The sequence below is a fragment of the Bison bison genome, unplaced genomic scaffold, assembly GCF_000754665.1.
Source record: "Bison bison bison isolate TAMUID 2011002044 unplaced genomic scaffold, Bison_UMD1.0 scf7180017864370, whole genome shotgun sequence".
Lineage (NCBI taxonomy): Eukaryota > Metazoa > Chordata > Mammalia > Artiodactyla > Bovidae > Bison > Bison bison.
Window position 1 is genome coordinate 3,684,264 of NW_011494942.1, and position 19,490 is coordinate 3,703,753.

General features: G+C 39.7%; 1 protein-coding gene across 1 annotated transcript in view; it reads left to right on the forward strand.

Moving 5' to 3' along the window:
- Positions 1-760, forward strand: part of CAPZA3 (capping protein (actin filament) muscle Z-line, alpha 3) — a 1,018-nt gene extending 258 nt beyond the window's left edge. Inside the window, exon 2 of the mRNA XM_010855919.1 lies at positions 1-760. Coding sequence (XP_010854221.1) covers positions 1-752 — 752 coding nt within the window. The 3' untranslated portion in view covers positions 753-760.
- The last annotated feature ends 18,730 nt before the right edge of the window (positions 761-19,490 follow it).

Below are 19,490 nucleotides of genomic sequence, written 5' to 3' on the forward strand. Positions count from 1 at the left end.
GTGCGGGCCACCAACACTGCCAAAAATATTCTGTCCCACTCAGCATTGATGGGAATGCTGTCCTCCTGTCTCACCACAATGTTGTGGGCGACTACAGGTTTTTCGATTACCAGAGCAAACTTTCTTTCAAATTTGACCTGCTTCAAAACCAGTTAAAGGACATCCAGAGTCATGGAATCATTCGGAATGAGACAGAGTACCTGAGGACTGTAGTTCTGTGCGCCTTGAAGCTGTATGTGAACGACCACTACCCAAAGGGAAACTGCAATGTGCTGAGAAAAACAGTGAAAAATAAGGAGTTCTTGATCGCCTGCATCGAAGACCACAGCTATGAAACAGCAGACTACTGGAATGGGCTTTGGAAATCAAAATGGATTTTCCAAGTCAATCCATTTCTAACCCAGGTAACAGGGAGAATTTTTGTGCAAGCTCACTATTTCAGGTGTGTCAACCTACACATCGAAATCTCCAAGGACCTGAAAGAAAGCTTGGAGGTAGTGAACCAAGCTCAACTGGCTCTAAGTTTTGCAAGACTTGTGGAAGAGCAAGAGAATAAATTTCAAGCTGCACTGTTGGAAGAACTACAGGAGTTATCGAATGAAGCTCTGAGAAAAATTCTACGAAGAGATCTTCCAGTGACCCGTACTCATATTGACTGGCAGAGGATACTCTCTGACTTGAATCTGGTGATGTACCCTAAATTAGGGTATGTCATTTATTCAAGAAGTGTGCTATGCAACTGGATAATATAAAGGATTGCTCCTGGTAACTCTCTTGATCTGATTCAGTTGTGTTTCCAGGGACAGCGGGTGGGGGAGGCACTGAGGTTATTTTCCTAAAGTTAAGAACCCACAAGATATGTCCATCACTTGGCAGATGTAAATTTTGGGGCGATTTTTGGTTTTACTTTTTTGGGTAAGGGCACATCACACAATTTGTAGGAACTTGGTTCCCCAGCCTAGAACTGAACCTGAGCCTTCAGCAATTGAAAGCAGAGTCCTCACCGCTGGACCACCAAGGAATTCCAGGTGAAAGTTTAAATTAGGGACAAGTCTTTCAAATCATTTTATTCAAGGAATATTACCAGTAACTTAAGGAAAGGGTGATGGTAATGTGTTTCATGGTAGTGACAATCACAAAGCCAGAAACATTTATTAGAACCTAAAATGACTTTGTAGAACTTCTGTGGCACCCAGAAGTATTAATATAGGTAGCCAGAGTTAAGGCTGTGTGAGAGTGTGTAGGAATGACTTTTGACTTTCTTTGTAACTGGAGAAGGCATGCAAACAAAAGTCATTCTGCAAATGATAATTCGCCTAACTCAACTCACCAATAAAGGGGTAGATTTCAATCAGTGACATTAGGGTTGGATGGTCCATGAAACCAAAAAATATCAAAAATCTAGCTCATATGAAGGACTACTGAACCCATGACCACTCCCCCTCATACCCCAACCCCTCAAAAGAATCTGGAATTACTCTAATCTCCAGGCTTTTCTTCAAAGAATCAAGTAGAAAAGCTTGATTCCCCAGCTTATATAGTCTAGCTCTTGTGAAGTCATTTATACAAGAATTAGATGCTGAACCCTGTGCTAGATGATTTACAACAAATTTTTTGTCATTAGGCTGCTACTAGTGGTAACCCCATTTTATATGAGAAGAATCTAAAAATGGAGTCACTTAATTCATCCAGGCACATGGTGAGTGATGAGTGTTACTGACCCCTAGCACTCTTAATCTCTAGGGCAGGGTCCTCAATCTCCAGGATCTAATGTCTGATGATCTGAGGTGCAGCTGATGTAATAATAATAGAAATAAAGTGCATAATAAATGTAATGTGCTTGAATCATCCTGAAACCACCTCCCACCCCTGGTCTATGGAAAAACTCTTCCATGAAACTGGTCCCTGGTGCCAAAAAGGTTGGACTCCACTGCTCTAAAGCACTGCAGCTCTAGGGGGAAGCCCGTTTCATTAAAAGTTGTGAACTCTACTCTGCAATGACTCAGGTAAGCATTCCACCCAAAGGATACCACTCCCAAGGGAACTAGAACTGATGGGTCGCTGTTTTCTAGCCAACCAGTCCCCTATCATTTGTCCCAGCAATGTTACTGAACACTTTGTCTGTTCTTTAAGAATTCCAAATCTAAACCTCTCTACTAAGATTGCAGTTGAGCAGTAGCTGGGTCCCAGCCCCACATCCAACTTATGTGATAAGCAAAGTGCTTTACAGTTTGGACCCATGCAACTGAAAAAAATGGTTAAATTCTATTTAATGAACATTGGAGCCAATGTTTAAGGTTCCTCTACAAAAATGTCTAAATATCATATGTCTCTTAATTGGTAGTAGATCTTAGAGAATCTCAGGAGGGTGACCCAGGGGTATACCTTTAAAACAACTTCCCTGTACCTATCCTCAGATTCTGAATTACTAGGTCAGCAAATCTACGCTTGAGCAATTATAGTGATGATTCTGATACAAGGGGCTATAGGATCACATTTTAAGATACATTGTTCTACTCTTAAAGTAACACATCTCTGCTTTCCATTTACTTAATTGAAATCATTTCCTATACAGCTACTGTCCACTGAAGGCTGCTTCTACTCCTTCACTGCATTCACCACACACAGGCCAAAGACATAGTTCTACCTTCATTTGCCATGTTAAAAATTTAAGGAAAAAAAACTAAAGAAAAGCAACAAAGAAAAGTGCTCTCATTGCACTAAAATATACCCATCTGACAAATTCTTTCACAAAACTCTGAATTGATATTATGGTTATATATGGAAGCGTTGATATTCCAGATTGGTCCAGCATAAGAGTTCAATGTTTCATGGGACAATCACAGAAGCATTTAATGCCTACTCTAACACTGGGGTTTTTATTTTTATTTTATGTATACAAATATTCCCTCCCTCTTGAGCCTCTGCCCATCCCCCATCCCCCATCCTCCACCCAGGTCATCACAGAGCACCAAGCTAAGCTCCCTGTGCTATATAGCAGCTTCCCACTAGCTACCTATTAACACAGGGTATTTAAAATAATATTTATTGCTATTTCTGAATATAAAAATGACATGTACAAATCATAAAAATGCTTAAAGTGTAAAGCATTTTGGCCTATTTCCTTGCATCCAATTTTATGGAATTGCTTTAAATATTAAGGATATACAGCATATAAAAATTTGTATCCTGTTCTTTTTATATAATTTCCTGTATCATATTGTCCCATGTCATTAAAACTCCTTGAGCAAATACTTTTAAGTATTTACATGATACTCATATTTTCATGTGCAATAACAAGACAACCATTTCTCTATTGATACATAATTTAAATTTTTAGCATTTTATTTCTGTTATTAATTAGGCTACAGTATCTCTGTGTATAAAGCTTTGCCCACCTCCTACATTATTTCCCTTAAGATAAATTCCCTAAAATCACATATTGAAAAGATATGAACATATTAATGTTCTTAGTACATACTGCCAAATTGCTTTCCAGACAGATTCAACAATTTATACTCCCATTGGTAGCATAACAGTGCCTCGCTAAAATCTTGGCAATACTGAATATCAAATTTTTCTTTGAAAGGAAACATACTTTAAAGTAAAACAAGTATAAAAGACATTTCACTAACTTATGCTCAGTTTCATTCAGTTCAGTCGCTCAGTCGTGTCCAACTCTTTTTCAGATCCAATGGACTGCAGCACGCCGGGCCTTCCTGTCCATCACCAAATCCTGGTGATGGGCACAAACTCATGTCCATTTAGTTGGTGATGCCATCCAACCATCTCATCCTCTGTTGTCCCCTTCTCCTCCCACCTTCAATCTTTCCCAGCATCTGGGTCTTTTCCAATGAGTCAGCTCTTTGCATCAGGTGGCCAAAGTATTGAGTTTCAGCTTCAGCATCAGTCCTTCCAATGACAGGTTGGATCTCCTTGCAGTCCAAGGGATTCTCAACAGTCTTCTCCAACACCACAATTCAAAACCAGCAATTCTTCGGCGCTCAGCATTCTCTATAGTCCAACTCTCATATCCATACATGACTACTGGAAAAACCATAGGTTTGTCTAGATGGACCTTTGTTGGCAAAGTAATGTCTCTTCTTTTGAATATGATGTCTAGGTTGTTCATAGCTTTTCTTCCAAGGAGCAAGCGTCTTTTAATTTCATGGCTGCAGTCACCATCTGCAGTGATTTTGGAGCCCAAGAAAATAAAATCTCTCACTGTTTCCACTGTTTCCCCATGATTTGCCAAGAAGTGATGGGACTAGATGCCATGATCTTCATTTTCTGAATGTTGAGTTTTAAGCCAACTTTTTCACTCCTCTTTGACTTTCATCAAGGGGCTCTTTAGTTCTTCTTTACTTTCTGCCATAAGGGTGGTGTCACCTGCATATCTGAGGTTACTGATATTTCTCCCGGCAATCTTGATTCCAGCTTGTGCTTCATCCAGTCCAGCATTTCTCATGATGTACTCTGCATATAAGTTAATAAAGCAGGGTGACAATATACAGCCTTGATGTACTCCTTTCCCTATTTGGAAACAGTCTGTTTCATGTCCAGTTCTAACTGTTGCCTCCTAAACTGCACACAGATTTCTCAAGAGGCAGGTCACGTGGTCTGGTATTCCCATCTCTTTCAGAATTTTCCACAGTTTGTTTTGATCCACACAATCAAAGCCTTTGGTGTAATCAAGAAAGCAGATGTTTTTTCTGGAACTCTCTTGCTTTTGTGATGATCCAATGGATGTTGAATCTCTAGTTCCTCTGCCTTTTCTAAATCCAGCTTGAACATCTGGAAGTTCACAGTTCACGTACTGTTGAAGACTGACTTGGAAAATTTTGAGCATTACTTTACTCACGTGTGAGATGAGTGCAATTGTGCGGTAGTTTCAGTATTTTTTAGCATTGCCTTTCTTTGAGATTGGAATGAAAACTGATATTTTCTAGTCCTATGGCCACTGCTGACTTTTCCAAATTTGCTGGCATATTGAGTGCAGCACTTTCACAGCATCATCTTTTAGGATTTGAAATAGTTCAACTGGAATTCCATCACATCCACTAGCTTTGTTCAGTGATGCTTCCTAAGGCCCACTTAACTTCACATTCCAGAATGTCTGGCTCTAGGTTGGTGATCACACCATCATGATTATCTGGGTCATGAAGATCTTTTTTGTACGGTTCTTCTGTGTATTCTTGCCACCTCTTCTTAATATCATCTGCTTCTGTCAGGTCCATACCATTTCTATCCTTTATTGAGCCCATCTTTGCATGAAATGTTCCCTTGGTATCTCTAATTTTCTTGAAGAGATCTCTAGTCTTTCCCATTCTACTGTTTTCCTCTATTTCTTTGCACTGAGCTGATCTTATCTTTCCTTTCTATTCTTTGGAACTCTGCATTCAGATGGGTTTATCTTTCCTTTTCTCCTTTGCTTTTGGCTTCTCTTCTTTTCACAGCTATTTGTAAGGCCTCCTCAGACAGCCAATTTGCCTTTTTGCATTTCTTTTTCTTGGGGATGGTCTTGATCCCCACCTCCTGTACAATGTCAAGAACCTCTGCCCAAAGTTCTTCAGGTATTCTATCAGATCTAATCACTTGAATCTGTTTGTCACTTCCACTGTATAGCCGTAAGGGATTTGATTTGGGTCATACCTGAATGGTCTAGTGGATTCCCCTACTTTCTTCAGTTTCAGTCTGAATTTGGCAATAAGGAGTTCATGATCTGAGCCACAGTCAGCTCCCAGTCTTGTTTTTGCTGACTGTATAGGGCTTCTCCATCTTTGGCTGCAAAGAATATAATCAATCTGATTTCAGTGTTGACCATTGGTGATGTCCATGTGTAGAGTCTTCTCTTGTGTTGTTGGAAGAGGGTGTTTGCTATGACCAGTGTGTTCTCTTGACAAAACTCTGTAGCTTTTGCCCTGCTTCATTCTGTACTCCTTCTAACTTATGCTGCCCTCTACCTAAAAGCATGTCCACAGTGATATTATTTAGTAGTTATTTTCTTTATATGAAGGCTGGCATAGTCAGGAAAATCTACAGTTACTACCTTTTCTCTGAATATTTATCGCACACATACACAAATACATTTACATTTAAAGCTGGATATGGATACAAACACATGTACATATGCCTAGGCATATAGGGATTTCCCAGGTGGCACTAGTAGTAAAGAAACTGCCTGTCAATGCAGGAGATGTAAGAGATGTGGGTTCGATCTCCAAGTTGGGAAGATCCCTGGGAGGAGGGCATTGGAAACCACTCCAGTATTCTTGCCTGGAGAATCCCATGGACAGAGGAACCTGGTGGGCTAAAGTCCAATGGGTTGCAAAGAGTCGGACATGACTGAAGTGATTTAGCATGCATACATACAGGCATATGCATACAGACACACAAAATGCTTCAGATTCTGAAGACTCAGTGTGATATTTTTCTTAATATTCTAGTATTTTCTCCTTCTCAATGCTATTTCCACCTGGACTGTGATCTCCATAAGAACATGGACCTTGTTTATCCCAAGTATCTAGTTTATTACTGTCTGTGTTAAGATAGGTACTCAACGAATGAATGAATGAATGAATGAACAAAGCAGGATAATAGACACATGAAGCATGGTAGACTTCATCGGTCTTGAGGTTTATTTTGTAAACCGTGAATTACTGCTGTCCCTTTAGGAGCCATGCATTCCTCTGCCTATTACCAAGACTGACACTGGGACTCTTCATACTAAGGCAGTTGATTGCTTTCTGAAGCTGCCTCAAGCTCTGATGAAAACCTTTGCTCTTTTCCCACTCCCAATGGAGAGAGATTGTTTCCTCCAACATGTTTAAGAAAATCAAGTTCTCCAAAAATGATGTACAGTATTTTTTTTCTAACACTAAATAAACAACTTTGTTCCTTTACTAGCAAGACACATGCTTTCAAAAAGAGCTCTGACAGCTTATCTTCTCTGCACTTAAAAACATATTTATTTCCTTCTCCTTCCTAAGAGTCACCAAAGTTATGTATGTTCCCTTTGAGGCCCATTCTTCTTGCACACCTGATCTTAAATTCTTGATCTTTTGTCATCCAGGCTCTTGATTCATCATTTTTTGTTTTTTGTTTTTTTCTTGACTCTTCATGTTCTCTACCCTCTCTTAGCGTCTCTCCTCTATAAGCTAATGTATGTGTGTGTTAGTTGCTCATTCATTTCCAATTCTTTGTGACCCCATGGACTATAGCTCACCAGGCTCTATTGTCCATGGGATTCTTCAGACAAGAATATTGGAGTGGGTAGCCATCCCTTCTCCAGGGGATCTTCCTGACCCTGGGATTGAACCCGGGTCTCCTGCATTGCAGGCAGATTCTTTACCATCTGAGCCACCAGGGAAGCCCATACTGAATAAGCAAACATACTCAGTTCCAATTATCCTAAAAAAAAATCTTCCCTTGAATTTCTCAGGTCCTTTCACTGTGAAACTTTTCAAAAGATTACCCTATTCTTAGCTTTTTTTCTGTTTGCTTACCACTTATTATTTTCTTAAAGGAATAGGTTTAATTAAGGCTGTGCTATGTTCTAGGCATTCTACCAAGCAATTTCACCTGCCTCATTGAATTCTTATAAGAATCATACAACAGGGAATTATTTTTTACACTGTAGAAAACTAGGAATATTCTTAAGAAATTTGGCCAAATTGACACAGCTGGTAAGTGACAGAACTGGGATTCCAATTTAGGGATGTCACACTTCAAAACTCCTGCCCTTACCTCTGTGGCTTCTGGTCCAGGAGTATACTGAGAATCCATTCTTGCAAGTTTGCAGTATCATCGTTCTTCATTCCAGTGACATCCCCTCGGTCATCATCATGGGAACTTGACTATTTCTTTATCCTGAAAAGCTTTTCTTTCCTCAGTTCTAACTGCATCCTAGTCTCCTCCTCCTCTAAGTCTTTTCATTTTTCCTCTTCCAGTGTACCCCACACTCAATCAGACACAGGCATCCTCCAAGCTTTAGCTCTCCATTCTCTTCCTCTTACATGATCACCCTCACGCACCAAGGTTTTCAGCAACCACCCTTTTCTTCACAATATTCATCATAATATGCAGCTACAACGGTACTGGATACTCACAATCCACACCTATGATTAAGTAGCTCTTCAAAACAGTATTTTTTTATAGCATATGTGTCTTCTCTTTGCTCTTGGCTTTCAAACTTGTTGCTTATTTTTTCAGTTTTATTTTATTATTGAACTTGTTGCTAAGCACTAAGATACAACCTTGACCACATCTCCCAGGGTAGCTTCACATGAACACATCTCCCAGTTAGACCTGACCTTCAAGAACATCCTGTCTTGACACAGCTCCCCCTTGACCCACACTCCATCCCACCATCCCTCCAACTCTGGCCACCTATGTTCTACAAATAAAAACAAGACATCTACTAAATAATATTAGAGATGACCCAATCAACTTGACTGTGCCTCACTTCTACATTTCAATATTCTCTAGAAGTCCTACTTACAGTGTGTCAAAGGCAGAAATTTCAGAATTAAGTTTTTATTCTTTCCTGCCTCTCTCCTCTTCAATATGATTTTTTCCTGCTTTAGTATCTCTGTCTTACCATTAATTCAAGGTCAAAACTTCTGGCATCTTTAACTTCCTTCCTATTTCCTAAAATCCAATTAGTCATTGTAACTTTTTATTTCTATTCTTTTAAGTATTTTTCTTATTTTTTCCCTTTCTCATTTATCAGTAAATTTCGTTACTTCTCATATATCATGTTTTATAACTAGCCTTCTTTTATTTCCTTTTTAAAATCTCTTCTCTGAGATGCTGCCAAATTAATTTTCATAAACCTTAACTGATTATTCACTGGTGTTACAATCTTAATCAAATACTTTTAGAAAATATCTACTGACTAGGGGCTACATTTTAAATTTCCTGGCTTAGCATTCCAAGGTCCCCCATGACCCAAATGCCCCATCTTCCATGGATTTAATATGGCTAGACTGGACTTTAGGATTGGACTTAAACACCTTTTCCAAAAAGCCTATGAGAAGCTTCATCACAAATGCTATCTTCATTTCCTACGTGTAAACACCTACTTTCTCTAATTTTGCCATGAAACTTTACCATCCTATTTTGAATATTAGACATCTGTGTTTGTCCTATTCATCTTAATACACAAAGGAAGGGATTTTGCTTCATTCATACACAATGTAGTGGAAATCTATAAAATTTTGAGTCAGAATATCTAAATTTGAGTCCTGCTTCTACCAATAATCTCTTTTGTAACAAAACACAAGGTTAAATATATGATTTCCCTGATACCCAATTGTTCCATTTATTAAATTACATATAATGTATGAAAAATAAATAGTGTAAATGTCCCAGGTAGGAGAGCTTCCTGTAAGTCTCTCAGGTTGGCCAGAGCTTCACAAGCAGTATTTCCTAAATATAAAAGAAGGGATCTGAGAGCATCATTCCTCAATTTAACCAAAGCTCTCTATCTTCTTGGAACTGTTTACCAATATCTCTGATTTGGAAATACAGATTAATATTTTGAAGATCTTTCATAGTGTCTGGCACAAGATAAAAATATAATCCCATGCTATATTTTCCTGGAAATAAATTCTTTGTATCTTATTATATGCCAAATGAAAATAGATCCCTTAAGGAAGCCCCGCATCTGAGCTAAGGAGCAGCAGATGTGCTTTACTGGAGCAGCCATGGAGACCCCACGTCCAAGGTAAGAGAAACCCAAGTAAGACGGTAGGCACTGAGAGAGGGGGTCAGAGGGCAGACAAACTGAAACCACAATCACAGACAACTAGCCAATATGATCACAAAGACCACAGCCTTGTCTAACTCAATGAAACTAAGCCATGCCATGTGGGGCCACCCAAGATGGCCATGTCATGATGGAGAGGTCTGACAGAATGTGTTCCACTAGAGAAGGGAATGGCAAACCATTTCAGTATTCTTGCCTTGAGAACCCAATTAATAGTATGAAAGGGCAAAAAGATAGGACACTGAAAGACAAACTCCCCAGGTCGGTAAGTGCCCAATATGCTACTGGAGATCAGTGGAGAAATGACTCCAGAAAGAATGAAGGGATGGAGCCAAATCAAAAACAGCACCTAGTTGTGAATGGGATTGGTGATGGAACCAGGGATCGATGCTGTAAAGAGCAATATTGCATAGGAACCTGGAATGTCAGGTCCATGAATCAAGGCAAATTGGAAGTGGTCTAACAGGAGTTCACAATAGTGAACATTGACATTCTAGGAATCAGTGAACTAATATGGACTGGAATCTGTGAATTTAACTCAGATGACCATTATATCTACTTCTGTGGGGAGGAATCCCTTAGAAGAAATGGAGTAGCCATCATAGTCAACAAAAGAGTCCAAAATGCAGTACTTGGATGCAATCTCAAAAACGACAGAATGATCTCTGTTCATTTCCAAGGAAAACCATTCAATATCACGGTAATCCAAGTCTATGCCCTGACCAGTAACACTGAAGAAGCTGAAGATGAAGAGTCTATGAAGACCTACAAGACCTTCTAGAACTAACACCCAAAAAAAGATGTCTTTTTCACTATAGGGGACTGGAATGCAAAAGTAGGAAGTCAAGAAACACCTGGAGTAACAGGCAAATTTGGCCTTGGAATACGGAATGAAGCAGGGCAAAAGCTAATAGAGTTCTGCCAAGAGAATGCACTGGTCATAGCAAACATCTGCTTCCAACAACACAGGAGAAGACTCTACACATGGACTTCACCAGACAGTCTACACAAAATCTATACTTTGCAGCCAAAGATGGAGAAGCTCTATACAGTCAGCAAAAACAAGACTGGAAGCTGACTATGGTTCGGATCATGAACTCCTTCTTGCCAAATATAGATGAAATTGAAGAAAGTGGAGAAAACCACTAGACCATTCAGGTATGACCTAAATCAAATCCCTTATGATTATTCAGTGGAAGTGAGAAATAGATTTAAGGGACTAGATCTGATAGACAGAGTGCCTGATGAACTATGGGTGGAGGTTTGTGACATTGTACAGGAGACAGGAATCAAGACCATCACCAAGAAAAAGAAATGCAAAAACAGCAAAATGGCTGTCTGAAGAGGCCTTAAAAATAGCTGTGAAAAGAAGAGAAGTGAAAAGCAAAGGAGAAAAGGAAAGATATACCCATTTGAATTCAGAGTTCCAAGGAATAGCAAGGAGAGATAAGAAAGCCTTCCTCAGTGATCAGTGCAAAGAAATAGAGGAAAACAATAGAATGGGAAAGACTAGAGATCTCTTCAAGAAGATTAGAGATACCAAGGGAACATTTCATGCAAAGACGGGCTCGGTAAAGGACAGAAATGGTAGGGACCTAACAAAAGCAGAAGATATTAAGAAGAGGTGGCAAAAATACACAGAAGAACTGTACAAAAAAGATTTTCACAACCAAGATAATCACGATGGTGTGATCACTCACCTAGAGCCAGACATCCTGGAATGTGAAGTCAAGTGGGCCTTAGGAAGCATCACTATGAGTAAATCTAGTGGAGGTGATGGAATTCCAGTTGAGCTCTTTCAAATCCTGAAAGATGACACTATGAAAGTGCTACACTCAATATGCCAACAAATTTGGAAAACTCAGCAGGGGCCACAGGACTGGAAAAGGTCCGTTTTCATTCCAATCCCAAAGGAAGGCAATGCCAAAGAATGCTCAAACTACCGCACAATTGCACTCATCTCACACGCTAGTAAAGTAATGCTTAAAATTCTCCAAGCCAGACTTCAGCAATATGTGAACCATGAACTTTCAGATGTTCAAGCTGGTTTTAGAAAAGTCAGAGGAACCAGAGATCAAATTGCCAACATCCGATGGATCATCGAAAAAGCAAGAGAGTTCCAGATTTATTGACTATGCCAAAGCCTTTGACTGTGTGGATCACAATAAACTGTGGAAAATCCTGAAAGAGATGGGAAATCCAGACTAGCTGACCTGCTTTTTGAGAAACCTGTATGCAGGTCAGGAAGCTACAGTAAGAACTGGACATGGAACAACAGACTGGTTCCAAATAGGAAAAGGAGTACGTCAAGGTTGTATATTGTCACCCTGCTTATTTAACGTATATGCAGAGTCCATCATGAGAAACGCTGGGCTGGAGGAAGCACAAGCTGGAATTAAGATTGCCAGGAGAAATATCAATAACCTCAGATATGCAGATGACACCACCCATATGGCAGAAAGTGAAGAAGAACTAAAGAGCCTCTTACTGAAATTCAAAGAGGAGAGTGAAAAAGTTGGCTTAAAGCTCAACATTCAGAAAACTAATATCATGGCATCTGGTCCCCTCACTTCATGGCAAGTAGATGGGGAAACAGTGTCAGACTTTATTTTTCTGGGCTCCAAAATCACTGAAGATGGTGATTGCAGCCATGAAATTAAAAGACACTTACTCCTTGGAAGGAACATTATGACCAACCTAGACAGCATATTAAAGAGCAGAGACATTACTTTGCCAACAAAGGTCCGTCTAGTCAAGGCTATGGTTTTTCCAGTGGTCATGTATGGATGTGAGAGTTGGACTATAAAGAAAGCTGAGCGCCGAAGAATTGATGCTTTTGAACTGTGGTGTTGGAGAAGCCTTGAGAGTCCCTTGGACTGCAAGGAGATCCAACCGGTCCATCCTAAAGGAGATCAGTCCTGGGTGTTCACTGGAGGGACTGATGCTCAAGTTGAAACTCCAATACTTTGGCCACCTGATGCAAAGAGTTGACTCATTTGAAAAGACCCTGATGCTGGGAAAGATTGAGGGCAGGAGGAGAAGGGGACAACAGAGGATGAGATGGTTGGATGGCATCACCCACTCGGTGGACATGGGTCTGGGTAGACTCCAGGAGTTGGTGATGGACAGGGAGGCCCGGCATGCTGTGGTTTTTGGGGTCACAAAGAGTCGGACACGACCTAGCAACTGAACTGAACTACACTGAAGGAAGCTCCAGAGATAAGATTTGCTTTCAAATTTAATCAATCAGGCTTCCCTGGAGGCTCAGTGGTAAAGAATCCACCTGCCAATGCAGGAGACATGGGTTCAATCTTCCCTGGTCCGGGAAGATACAACATTCCAAGAACAATGAAGGCTGTGTGCCACAACTATGGAGTTTGTGCTCTAGAGCCTGGAAGTCACAGCTATTGAAACCCCCAAGCCCTAGAGCCCATGCTTCACAACAAGAGAAGCCACTGCAGTGAGAAGCCCGTGCATTGCAACTAGAGTAGCCCTCACTCCCTGCAACTAGAGAAAAGCCCGCACAGCAGCAGTGAAGACTCAGCACAGCCAAAAGTAAATAAATGAATAATTTAAAAATTCATCAACCTATGTCCCAACAGGAAACAGATACAAATACAGATAGGATACTTCACAGAAAGTATAATGAAGGGATTATCCACAAAGATGTGGGAACATAAGAGACAGTGGAATAAAGTGAGAGCTGTTTACCTCTTTAGAGCAGGGTCAGGGAGTGACCACTAGAATGTAGAAGGAGTCAGTATAATGGCTCAACAGAAGAAATGCTGTAACCTTCTGTGGAGGAACACTCCAGCTCAAGGAGACCCCTCAGGAAGAGAGCCAAGGGCATCAGTATACTTCTTTCTCCAGCTTCTGTCAGAGATTCCCTTTGGCAAACCCAATCAAAAATGAGAGGGCAAGGGAGTCCATGAATAGTTCATGCACATCTGTCTTCCAAGGCCAAGAGTTGGGAGGCAGGGAGGTGAAAGGAAGAAGATGGGTCTGGATGGGGCAAATGGAAGATACCAGAAACACATTCATTCATCTGAATATGATTTCTCATACCAGGCAGGTCTTTTGTTTTAGCATGACAAACATCTGGCATTTTCTTAGTACATTTCATCCTTTTGTTCATTTAAAAATGTCATTATTTTGAACAAGTAAATATATTTTGTAAAGCTACATAAAAGCTGTGTTTGGAAGGATTTCAAATAATTTTTCTATATACTTCAGTCCATTTTAACTCCTCTGAAAAGGACAACCTCTTCTAGGTTATAAATGCAACAGCTTTCCTGAATTAATTTTATTACATAAATATAATGCTTATCATACTGTTCTTATTTCCCTAGCCACGTTTTATTCTTATTTTAGAATATGTAAAATACCTGCACTTTGCAAGCACCATGTCTGTGCACCAAACTCTTATGAATAAAAAAGAATTTATGGTGTGAACAGGATTTACTAATTGGACAAATTCTTTTTTTTATTCCCCAGGAATGTGATCTGTGACCCTAACAGCATGCAAATGCAGCCCCTCAGTTCAGAGATAGTTAAGGCAAGGGACAATGAAGTAATGCAAAAATTCCATAAACATCATAGTTTTTTAGTAGAGATACCTGAACAGTATCCCAATGTTTCCAAAAGATATTTACTAGGTTCACTTCAGTACTTCATTTTATACCTCATTCTTGGATTAAACCATCTTCAACAGCTCAAATGCTTTCAAATTTATTAGAAAATAACAAAAAAAGAAAAATCAAGACTCTTTTGCCAAACTATTATTATAGCATAACAAATGCCCAAAGTTCAAGAAGGGTCTGAGGTATTTGTCTGGCATTAAATTCACCAAGTCTAGCACTGAAATTCCTTGGTCAAACTGATCTCTTCAGAATTTCTAGAAATTCTTGCACTGTGTCATGATTTCTAATGACAAGATCTCATGATACAGAAGAAAATATGATGGCAGTGACTATTTATAGTCATATGGAACCATTCAATACACTTTATTGGCCATTGACTCTCAGTACACATCTATTCATAAGGAATTTGACTGGAAATTTTGAGTTAAGCTGCATTGCCTTAGCTTGGCCTAGGATGTACTTTTATTTTTTAATTGGAGGAAAACTGCTTCACAATATTGTGTTGGTTTGGGGATGTACTTCTAACCAGCTACCAACACCCATAGTCACACTGTATTCATTCACCCAAGAAGACCTCATACCAAACCCTTTTGGACTTTGCAGAACAATCTGACCTGGCCCAATTCATCCATATGTGTCTCATCTTCTTCCTTTTTAAGAGACTAAAATCCCAAGATCCTCTCTTATGTTACTGCAAATTTATTTAACTCCAAAATTCTGCAAAATATTTTCATGGACGTATTACTAACCCTGCTTCCTTTTTACATTCCTATTACTCAATTCTTTCTTTTAAATTAACCTTCAAAAAATAGGTTTTTATTAAAAAAAAATAGGTCTTTATAGATGTATGCCTCAATAAAAAGGACTTACTTACTTTGGTGAGTCCATTACAGAGTGTGGAATATAATGAGTATTTAGTAGATTTTTTTTTTTTTGAGGACAATTACTTGATAATGTTGTGTTGGTTTCTACCATACAAAAATGTAAACCAGTCAGAATTTTATGTATATATTCTCTTCCTCTTGAGCCTCCCTCTCCCATCCCATCCCATCCCTCTAGGTTGTCACAGAGCACCAGGCTGGAATTCCCAGATTATATAGCTGCTTCCTGATAATTATCTATTTTACACATGATAAGGTAAAGTATGTCAATGCTACCTTCTCAATTCATCCTAAGATATTTGCGGAATGTGTAGATGGACAGTAAAATGAATGAATACATTGAAGGGAGAAAACAAACTCTGTTTCCTTTAAATAGATAACTTCTCTACTAAATATTTTAATCTTCAAAGCATCAAGAGATGATGCTGAAAATGCAGGGACAAAGGATGTGCCTGAGATCCCATATAAGTTTGAATATGCTGCATATGCCCCTACTTAGAGAGTCTGCATTAAAGGCTCAGAGGTAGTCTGCTGCTAAAAAAGTTTTTTTAGTTGACTATTTTCTGCAATCATTTTTGATTCCTCCTTTTCCCCCTCACCATCCACATCTAACTTATCTGCAAGGTCTATGAGTTTAACCTTTCAAAGAATATCTGTCTACTTCTCTCCACCACAACTGCTATTACTGTAGACTATGGCCCCATTGTGTCTCTCAGGAGTACTGCAATTGCCTCCCAATTGACATCTCTGCATCCGCTCTTAGACCCATAACCATTCCAACAATGAAGCCAAAATAAGCTTTCAAAAATATAAATTGATTCCCTGCATAACAATGAGTTAAATGTTCTTAAAGTACAGTATTCATAAATAGGCCTGCAGAGCCTTTTGACCTTTAGCTGGAACCTCACTCTCAAACCTTATCAATCACTACTTGCCGACCACTCTTTTGTCCACTAGGTCCCATCCTCTGCCTTTTACCTGCCAAACCCTTTCCGACATGAGGGACTTTGTACTTGGAATTTCCTTTGCCTGAAAACATATCCTTCAGCTCTTATGATTAACTCTCTTGACTCTTTAAACCTCAGCTCAAGTGTCTTCTATCTGAACCTCCTCTAAAGCACTGGCCCTTCTCAGTTCTCCCCACATCACCAACTTTATTTATTTCATAGTGGGTGCTTGTATGCCCAGTTGCTTCAGTTGTATCCAACTGTTTGTGACCCCATGGACTGTAGCCTGCCAGGCTCCTCTGTCCATGGGATTCTCCAGGCAAGAATACTGGAGTAGATTGCCATGTCCTCCTCCAGGGGATCTTCTCCACCCAGGGACTGAACCCACATCTCTTACATCTCCTGCGTTGGAGGGTGGGTTCTTTATCACTGGCACCACCTGGCAAGCACTCATCACCACTACAATTTTTTAAATTCTGATTTCAGAATACCAACCCTATGGGGGCAGCAACCTTGTTTATTTACTAGAACATCCTTAGCACCTAAATAATACCTGACACATGGTAGGGAATAAATATGCACTGAACAAATACGTTTATTTAGGGGATCCTCTTTGACGTAAAACTTACTAACATTCCACAGATCACAGAAAGTCAAGCATAGGTTGAAAAGTTATCACTTTACATAGGAGGTTGAGGCATATCTTCAAGGAGTTAAGAATTTCTATTCATATGTAATGAGCTTTATAATTCTGACACAAGATATTATATATGTGCTCAAAAATCCATTACAACTAATGTCAAGGCTATTAGGTGTGTGGAAGTGTGTGCTCAGTCACGGCCAACTCTTTTCAACCCCATGGACTCTAGCCACCAGGCTCCTCTGTCCATGAAATTTCCCAGGCAAGAATACTGAAGTGTTGCCATTTCCTCCTCCAGGGGATCTTTCAGAGCAGAGGATTAAACCCACATCTCTTTCGTCTCCTTCTTCGGCAGGTTGATTCTTCCCTGATTGCTCAGCAGTAAACAATCAACTTGCCAACGCAAGAGATGTGGGTTCAATACCTGGATCAGGAAAATCCCCTGGAGGAGGGCATGGAAACCCACTTCAGTATTCTTGTCTGGAGAATCCCATGGACAAAGGAGCCTGGTGGGCTATTTATGGAGTCACAAAGAGTCGGACATGACTGAGCAGGCACATGCACACACACACACACACACACACCCCAGGGAAATCCTTTATTTATCTACTGTGTTAATACATTTTAATTAGCCATTATAGTCCTAATTTCTACAAATAATTCTCTCTTGCTTTGTATGTTTCCTTATAATTGATTTCATCCTTGACTTAAAAAATTGATGTTAAAGTCTTCTGTTGATAAACTCTTCTAAGTTTGGAAATAGTAAGAGTTTCATAGCATTTTTGGTTCTTTTTTGGACTAAATGTCTAATCACCATACAGTTTTATTTCTTCTTTTAGAGACTGGGAAATTGAAATGAGGCCCTGGGAATTTGAGTGCCTTTTTCAAAATCATGCAACTTTAATTAACACTATAGTCCTGGGTCCAGGTTACTTTCACATTTTGTTCTATTTTCCCTATTATTTCTAAGTTCACAAGACAGAAATTAGAAGGAGTATATATGGGATGTGTGTCATGTCCAGCTCTCTGCAGCCCCATGGACTGTAGCCTGCCAGATTCCTCTGTCCATAAGATTTTCCAGGCAAGAATACTGGAATGGGTTGCCATTTCCTCCTCCAGGGAATCTTTCTGACCTATGCAGGGATCAAATGGATGTCTCTTGTGTCTCCTGGATTGGCAGCCTGATTCTTTACCACTGAGCCATCCAGGAAGCCCATGTATGGGGGACTGGATCCAAACGACGATGTTGAGCAACACCTAATTTCAGAGAGGATGCCTGGAAAGACCCACTTCCATTTCTATTACAGTGCAGCAGTTGATTAGCTGTTCATTATGACCTAAGTAGAATCAGATACCCATTTATTTCCTTTTGATAATTATCTGTTGATAACTGGAGGAACTTGTCCTAACAAAGAAAATCCTAACAGTTCCACTCCCATTTATACTACCAACTTGCCTACAAGTGAATACTATCCTCCTCCCCTCAAAAAAAAGAAAAAAAAAGAAAAAAACCAGACTCTACAATTTCTTAGTAAATTGAGGTAACACTAATGCTCATAATTTTAACAGATTTTTTTAAAATTCTGTTCATGTGGTTGATGAATGGTGAAATTACACAGGTCTTGAGTGAGAAGCTATAAAGAAGGGAAGTAAATCTTATTGTTCTTCTGTTAATATACTCAATTTGACACAAGAAGCTGCTTAAATTAGACAGAAGAAGACAGCAATCCTAATTTTAAAATGGGCGAAGTATAGAAACAGGCAGTCTAGTGGTGGTTTAGATGCCAAGTTGTGTCTGACTCTCTCGACTCCATGGACTGTAGCCTGCCAGGCTCGTCTGTCCATGGGATTTCCCAGGTAAGGATACTGGACTGGATCACCATCTCCTCCTCCAGGGGAATCTTCCCCACCTAAGAATCGAACCTGCATCTCCTGCCTTCCTACAGTAAAGTAGATTCTTTCCTGACTGAGCCAAGATAATCCAAAACAAATAAGAAAAACATGTGCAATAATCAAAGAAATGCAAATTAAAACCACCATTAGTGGTTTTAATTTAAAAAGGCAAAATATTAGAAGCTGATTTAAGTAAATTATGGTAACAATGTGTAGTTGTGTATATGTACAAGTCCCCGTACATGTTTCCATATACATGCATGTGCGTGTATGTGCCTGTGTATGTGTGTGTATGTGTGTGTGTGTAGGAACTCTCATATATTATTGCTAGTGGGAAATTAAACAAAAGGTCCTGTTCTCAGGAGCAATCTGGCACTATTTAGTCAAATTAATTGTATGCAGATCCTACGTCCTAGCAATTTCATTCCTGGGTATATTTCCTTCCAAATTTCTCACATGTCTCCAGAAGGAAACATGTACAAGGATGTCCACTGCCGTGTTGTTTGTTGCAGCAGGAAGCTAATCTCGGTTTAGAAGTTCACCAATGATGGATTAAAGGTCAAATGTGGTGGGACTTTCCTGGCGGTCTATCAGCTGGGACTCCACGCTTCCACTGCAGGGGCACGCGGGTTTGATTCCTGGTTGGGGAACTAAGATCCCACATGCTGCATGGTGCAGCCAAAAAGTAAAGAAATGAATAAATTTTTGAAAAGTTAAACA